The sequence below is a fragment of the Oncorhynchus nerka genome, linkage group LG15 (genome assembly GCF_034236695.1).
Source record: "Oncorhynchus nerka isolate Pitt River linkage group LG15, Oner_Uvic_2.0, whole genome shotgun sequence".
Lineage (NCBI taxonomy): Eukaryota > Metazoa > Chordata > Actinopteri > Salmoniformes > Salmonidae > Oncorhynchus > Oncorhynchus nerka.
The window spans coordinates 91,242,564-91,250,700 of NC_088410.1; the positions used below are offsets into that span (position 1 = coordinate 91,242,564).

The 8,137-nt window shown below is 39.9% G+C and overlaps 1 protein-coding gene across 1 annotated transcript in view; it reads left to right on the forward strand.

The window, feature by feature from the left end:
• Positions 1-1,451: 1,451 nt before the first annotated feature.
• LOC115116127 (SRSF protein kinase 1-like) overlaps positions 1,452-8,137 on the forward strand; it is a 67,859-nt gene continuing 61,173 nt past the window's right edge. The window contains exons 1-2 of the mRNA XM_065002029.1: positions 1,452-1,521; positions 2,302-2,356. Coding sequence (XP_064858101.1) covers positions 1,509-1,521; positions 2,302-2,356 — 68 coding nt within the window. The 5' untranslated portion in view covers positions 1,452-1,508. The remainder of the gene's footprint in view (positions 1,522-2,301; positions 2,357-8,137) is intronic.

Consider the following 8,137-nt stretch of genomic DNA (forward strand, 5'->3'; position numbering starts at 1 on the left):
CTGAAAAACAGGCTTCCAGGGAGGGCAATTCGTCCGCATAGCAGTGAAAGTTGACATTATGTTTCCGAATGACATCACCAAGAGGTAAAATATATAGTGAACTTGTCCAGTGTAGACCAATTACGGTTTCCAATCTCTCCAAAAGAATGTGGTGATCGATGGTTTCAAAAGCAGCACTAAGGTCTAGGTCACGAGGACAGATGCAGCGCCTTGGTCTGGCGCCATTAAAAGGTAATTTACCTCTTTTTTTAGTTCAGTGTATTTGCAGCAGGCACTGCGAAAATTGTGGGCCCTTCTGACTATAGGCTATGCAATTTAAAACAATCAACAGCTTTTTTTTAAGAAGCATACTTTAGGGGCCTTTTTAATGTGGCATAAACACAACCATTCATGACGTTTTCATCTGATTGTCAAACAATCACTTAATAACAAAGGCGCTCCTGCAGGCTACCCGCACATGGCCACTCACAAAATAATTTCAGCATCCTAACCCCAACAGAGCACTTGTGCATCCGCAATTGGATGAATGGAAAGAGACATTGTAATGACATTATGCGATTGCCTCCACTTGTAGCCGGAATTGATGCATTCACTGTCCACGCGCGCCTCGTTCTCGGCCACTGATCTTGCCTTTTGCTGGAGCGTCTCCACCACTCATCTCCTGAAACCGCAACACAATTTGTAGCATATACCACCCGGTTTCCAGACAATTCGTAAATGTTTCATGCGGCTGACATAAATAATGGTATAATAGCCTATAGTTTATTAGTAATGTTGCATTGATTGTGATAGGCTCACGTTTTATCGGTACGGCGTATCCCCAGGATTTATTTTGACGGGATGCGGTACCTGACCGTACTAACTTACTTTCACCCCTGGTATCAAGATGAAACTAGCTGAAGCAAGTCACTTACGATTCCCCAAATGGCAGTTCCTAGTCATTGTTAGCGACAACGACATGTTCCCCCTCCCCTGACATATATAGTAGGAAAGTAACACTTTTACCTCAGATGAATAGGGGAAACTTGTACTGATCTGTGTGTGTGCATACTGGTACCACTAGGTGCAGCTACTAGACAGGTTGGCACTTGACAGTGCATCATCCAACCTGCATGCCACGAAGGCGTGTGGAAAATGTACAGAATAGATCAAATGCATGACAAACTTCTGTTACAAATAAAGTAGACCTAGACTTGGCCTACAGTAGGCCACATCTGGTTGATTAACTTGATGATCGATTTTTGGGGCAAGTGAACCAATACTACGGTTTATTCAGGTAATAAGATTCGATATAATCATAAAGCAATAGGATCCCTAAACACATTTATTTTCTAATAGGATATATTTGACATAAATTATTATTTTTGTTTTTGTCTACCAAGGGGCAAGGACAATAGGTGGGCGTGGTCAATAGTGAAAGTTAGTAGAACTTTTCCTTGTGAAAGTGCGCCTGCGCAGACTGCTACACTAAAAACCTACCGCTGAACTCCAGCCGCCTCGCTTACAGCATGGAAAGGAAAGGTAACCTGCCCAAAGAATAGGGATGCTAAATGAATAGTATCAGGGAATTCGCACAGTAATACGCCAACATACTGAGACTGTTGATTTTGGACATATGACTGTTATTAAAGGTGTTGTCATTTTTTGCTAAACTGAACAATAGCGAACCACGCGTTGTAGCTGGCTAGCCACCACATGCTAACTAAAATGAGCTGTAAAACTACCTAGCATTGCTAATTTGCACAGCGCTTGAGTGGGGGGGTAAGGACACCGCTGACGCTTAAACAATAGCAAAAAAACACAAACTAACCACTGCTTTAACCAAACCCTTACTCAGATTGTATAACTACATTCTGGAAATAAATATCGGTTTGGGCGTCAGGCGTGCCCCTGGTGTTTTCAGCATGAGTCCAAATCAACGTCGACCATCTCAGTTTGCTTCATCCTGATTTCTGACGTTTATAAACAGATTATTAAACTCGTTTGTGTAATTTGAATAAACAAAACCCACCTGTTAACTATAACTAGTTATATTTTGTAGCTAGCCAAGTCTGTCAATTTTTTAGCAACTGTCGTTATCGCTAACGATAGTTATCAGTATATGTGATGCTATTTTAGTTACCTCCACTTTGTATCCCTGGTTTTCGCTATGCAAAAAGTCTCACTGGTGTTTTGGCTATAGCCTGCGATCAATATTATATGTAACTAGCTAGCTCGATACACCGCCTGCTAGCTAACATTTTCATGAAAGTGAGGGATCTCCTGAATTAAATGGTATTTTGTCATCTATCCCCGTGACAGTTCTTGCACTGCAGGCGAGGAAGAAAAGGACAAAGACTAAGAAACCTGGCAAAAAGTGAGTACCTAGCTAGTAACTTTGGTTGGTTAGCCATATGAACTGTCGAGTGCTTCTCTCCCTTACGAAAAAAATCATTGCAGTCAAGAGTGCAGTATACCTGCAGTTATTCTCCAATTACTGCGTTCAAAATACCACAGTCTACTGCAGTTTCAAAACATTAATATTTTTTTTGTAAAGGCTGTGCATAACCGATTTGAAAGTGTAGGGTCAGCTGGGCAGCACGCGTGAAAGTGTAGGGTCAGCTGGGCAGCACGCGGGCAGTCATGCACTGCCATGACAGTCCAGACATGGAACTGGTGAACATTAGATAAAGCAATAATTTATGTACACTATATTTCTGTATAGCACTTTGACATCTGCTGATGTAAAATGGGAATTATAAATATGTTTGATTGATGACTATATATACTTTTTATATGTAAAAGTATGTGAACTCCCCTTCAAATTAGTAGATTTGGCTATTTCAGCCTCAACCGTTGTTGAAAGTTGTATATAATCAAACATACAGCCATGCAATCTTCACAGACAAACATTGGTAGTAGAATGGCCTTACTGAAGAGCTCAGAGATTTTCAACGTCATAGGATGCCAGCTTTCCAACAAGTAAGTTCGCCAAAGGTCTGAGCAGCTGGAGCTGCCCAGGTCAACTGTAAGTGCTGTTATTGTGAACTGGACACGTCTAGGAGCAATAGCGGCTCAGCCGTAAAGTGGTATGCCACAAGCACACAGAATGGCACCGCCAAGTGCTGAAGTGCGTAAAAATGGTCTGCCCTCTATTGCAACACTCACTACCGAGTTGCTTCCAGAGATGGTATGGAACGTCAGCACAATAACAGTTTTTTGGGGAGCTTCATGAAACGGTTTCCATTGCCGAGCAGCCGCACACAACTAAGATCACCATGCGCAATGCCAAGCGTCAGCTGGAGTGGTGGAAAGCTTGCCTCCATTGGACTCTGGAGCAGTGGAAACGCGTTCTTTTGAATGATGAATCACTCTTCATCTGACAGCATATAATGACATTCTAGATGATTCTGTGCTTCCAACTTTGTGGCAAAAGTTTAGGGAAGGCCCTTTCCTGTGTCAGCACGACAATTCCCTCATGCACAAAGCAAGGGCCGTGTAGAAATTGTTTGTCTATCAGTGTGGAAGAATTTGACTGGCTTGCACAGAGCCCTGACCTCAACCCCGTTGAACACCTTTGGGATGAATTGTAACGTCGACTGCGAGCCAAGACTAATCGCCCAACATACTTATAATTCCCATTTTACATCAGCAGATGTCAAAGTGCTATACAGAAATATAGTGTACATAAATTATTGCTTTATCTAATGTTCACCAGTTCCATGTCTAACATCAGTGCCCAATCTCACTAATGCTCTTGTGGCTGAATGGAAGCAAGTCCCCCGCAGCAATGTTCCAACATCTAGTGGAAAGCCTTCCATAGACATAATTCAAATGTAAAAGTATGCTTTATAGAGGTTAAAATCTTGTTAGTGTTCACCATTTTGCTAGCTCAATCTTGCAGAGCTCTGGAAAATTTAGGCTCCATATTTCCACCCTGTTAGGATTGTGCACCAACAGGTTTGGAAATGCATCAACTAAATGAAGTTGTTGTTTTTCTGAAACTCAAATGTATTTTTTTCTCATAAATATACAGTACCAGTCAAAAGTTTGGACACACCTACTCATTCAAGGGCTTTTCTTTATTTGTACTATGTTCTACATTGTGGAATAATAGTGAAGACATCGAAACTATGAAATAACACATATGGAATCATGTAGTAACCAAAAGTGTTAAAACAAATCTAAATATATTTTATATTTGAGATTCTTCAAAGTAGCCACCCTTTGCCTTGATGACAGCTTTGCACGCTCTTGCTATTCTCTCAATCAGCTTCATGAGGAACGCTTTTCCAACAGTCTTCAACAGTTTTACTGACAGTTGTAGCTGCTTTGTATGATGTATTATTGTCTCTACCTTCTTGACCTTTGTGCTGTTGACTTTGTCCAATATTTGTACCATGTTTTTGAGTTGCTACTAGAGGTTGACCGATCAAGATTTTTCAACAACGATACCGATTATTGGATGACCAAAAAAAGCTGATACCTATTAATCGGCATATTTTTATGTTTTGTAATAATGATTACAACAATACTGAATGAACACTTTTATTTTAACTTAATGTAATACATAAATAAAAATCTATTTAGTCTCAAATAAATAATGAAACGTGTTCAATTTTGTTTAAATAATGCAAAAACACAGTGTTGGAGAAGTACAAGTGCAGTATGTGTCATGTAAAAAAAGATAACGTTTAACCTCTCTAGGGATCTGGCCAACAGCCAGTGAGATTGCAGAGCGCCAAATTCAATTACAGAAATAATCATTATAAAAATTCAGAAAACAAAACATATTTTACATAGGTTTAAAGATGAACTTCTTGTTAAACCAACCACAGTGTCATATTTATAAAATGCTTATCGCGAAAGCATACCTAGCCTAGAACATAGCCCAGTTGACAAATGATTACAAACAGTAACCAGCCAAGCAGAAGCGTTACAAAACTCAGAAATAGAGAAAATTAATCCCTTACCTTTGATGATCTTCATATGGTGGCAATCAGAAGACATTAATTTACTCAATAAATGTTCCTTTTGTTCGATGAAGTCTCTCTATATCCAAAAACGCGCTGACAAAACTGAGGTTTTCTTCAGTAATCCACAGGCTCAAACGCAGTCAAAACAATCAGACATAAAATCCAAATTGTATCCGTAAAGTTCATAGAAACATGTCAAACGATGTTTGTATTCAATCCTCATGTTGTTTTTTAGCCTAAATGATCTACAATATTTCAACTGGACAATAACGTCATCAATATAAAAGGTAAACAAGAAATGCACATGCGCATGAAAAAGCTCTGCAACACGGTAGGGTCCACTCGTTCAGACTGGTCTTACTCCCTCATTTATACGAATACAAGCCTGAAACGATTTCTAAAGACCGTTGACATCTAGTGGAAGGCATAGGAACTGCAAATGGAGTCCTAAGTCAATGGATACTGTAATGGCATTGAATAGAAAGAAGGAAAAAACTACTTCCTGAATGGACTTTTCTCGGGTTTTCACCTGGTAAATCAGTTCTGTTATACTCAGACACTATTTTAACAGTTTTGGAAACTTTAGTGTTTTCTATCCAAATCTACCAGTTATATGCATATCATATCTTCTGGGCCTGAGTAGCAGGCCGTTTAATTTGGGCATGCTTTTCATCCAAAATTCCGAATGCTGCCCCCTACCCAAGAGAGGTTAAGTTCCTTGCTCAGAACATGAGAAAATATGAAAGCTGGTGATTCCTTTTAACATGAGTCTTCAATAATCCCAGTTAAGAAGTTTTAGGTTGTACTTATTATAGGACTTTCTCTCTGTACCATTTGTATGTCATATATATTTGACTATTGGATGTTCTTATAGGCAATATAGTATTGCCAGCCTAATCTCGGGAGTTGATAGGCTTGAAGTCAAACAGCGCTGCTTCAAGCATTGCTTAGAGCTGCTGGCAAGTGCTGTTTGAATGAATGCTACAAGCCTGCTTCTGCATACCACCGCTCAGTCAGACTGCTCTATCAAATATCAAATCATAGACTTAATTATAATATAATAAACACAAAGAAATACGAGCCTTAGGTCATTTAATATGGTCAAATCCGGAAACTTATCATCTCGAAAACAAAACGTTTATTCTTTCAGTGAAATACGGAACCGTTCCGTATTGCACAACCTTCAATGTTCTGTCATAATTATGTACAATTCTGGCAAATTAATTACATTTTTTGTTAGGAAGAAATGGTCTTCACACAGTTCGCAACGAGCCAGGCGCCCCAAACTGCTGCATGTACCCTGACTCTGCTTGCACAGAACGCAAGAGAAGTGACCATTTCCCTAATATTAATATTGCCTGCTAACATGAATTTCTTTTAACTTAATATGCAGGTAAAAAATATATACTTGTGTATTGATTGTAAGAAAGGCATGGATGTTTATGGTTGGGTACACATTGGTGTAACGACGGTGCTTTTTTAGCGAATGCGCTTGTTATATCATCACCTGTTTGGTGAGGTAGGCTGTGATGTGATGATAAATTAACAGGCACCGCAGTTAACTAGTGATTATGTTAAGATTGATTGTTTTTTTCTAAGATAAGTTTAATGCTAGATAGCAACTTACCGTGGCTCCTTGCTGCGCTAACAGGTGGTTAGCCTGCCACGCAGTGTCCTCGTGGAGTGCAATGTAATCTGCCATAATCGGCATCCAAAAATACCGGTTGTTATGAAAGCTTGAATTCGACCCTAATTAATCGGTCGACCTCTAGTTACTACCACGTTGTCATGTTTTGCTGCCTTGTTGTTGTCTTAGGTCTGTCTTTATGTAGTGTTGTCTCTCTCTTGTTCTGATTGCTGTTTTGTCCTATATTTATATTCGTCCCCGCAGGAGGCCTTTTGCCTTTTGGTAGGCCGTCGTTATAAATAAGAATTTGTTCTTAACCGACATGCCTACTTAATAAATAAAGGTTAAGTAAAGAATAAAAAAGGAGTTCCCACATATACTGAGCACTTGTTGGCTGCTATTCCTTCACTCGGCGGTCCAACTCATCCCAAACCATCTCAATTTGGTTGAGGTCGGGTGATTGTGGAGGCCAGGTCATCTGATGCCGCACTCCATCACTCTCCTTGGTCAAATAGCCCTTACACAGCCTGGAGGTGTGTTGGGACATTGTCCTGTTGGAAAAACAAATGATAGTCCCACTAAGTGCAAACCAGATGGGATGGCGTATCGCTGCAGAATGCTGTGGTAGACATGCTAATTAAGTGTGCCTTGAATTCTAAGTAACTCACAGACAATGTCACCAACATAGCAGCCCCACACCATCACACCTCCTCCTCCATGCTTCACGGTGGGAACCACACATGCGGAGATCATCCGTTCAAAGACAGCTGAAACAGATCAGGGTGTGACGTTCATGGTTTTTGCGACTGCACTTGGAGAAACTTTCAAAGTTATTGAAGGTTTCCCTGTTGACTGACCTTTATGTCTAAATGTAATGGACTGTCATTTCTCTTTGCTTATTTGAGCTGTTCTTGCCATAATATGGACTTGGTATTTTACCAAATAGGGCTATCTTCTGTATACACCCTCGCCCCCCACACACACCTCGTCCCAACACAACTGATTGGCTCAAACGCATTAAGAAGGAAAGAAACTTCACAAATTGATTTTTATGGCACACCTGTTAATTGAAATGAGTTCCAGGTGATTATCTCATGAAGCTGGTTGAGAGAATGCCAAGCGTGTGCAAAGCTGTAATCAACGCAAAGAGTGGCTATTTTAAGAATCTCAAATATAAAATATATTTAGATTTCACTTTTTTTGGTTATGATTCCATATGTGTTATTTCATATTTTTGACTTCTTCACTGTTATTCTACAATGTAGATAATAGTACAAATAAAGAAACCCTTAAATGAGTAGTTGTTATAAAATTTTTGACCAGTTGTGTGTGTATGTATGTGATATATACCTCGGGTGGTAGTAGATAAGTCGCCAGTCCTGAGTGCTGCTGTTACTGATCATTAATGAAATAATGAATATATTTAAACGGCCGTTGACATTGTTCCTGATGACAGTGGTGTTCCTATGACGATAGTCATTCTTATCACTGAATACCTCCTGTGTCTGGAGGGAACTTCTGGCTGCAATCACTACAGGGTAAACGGCAAAGAGCC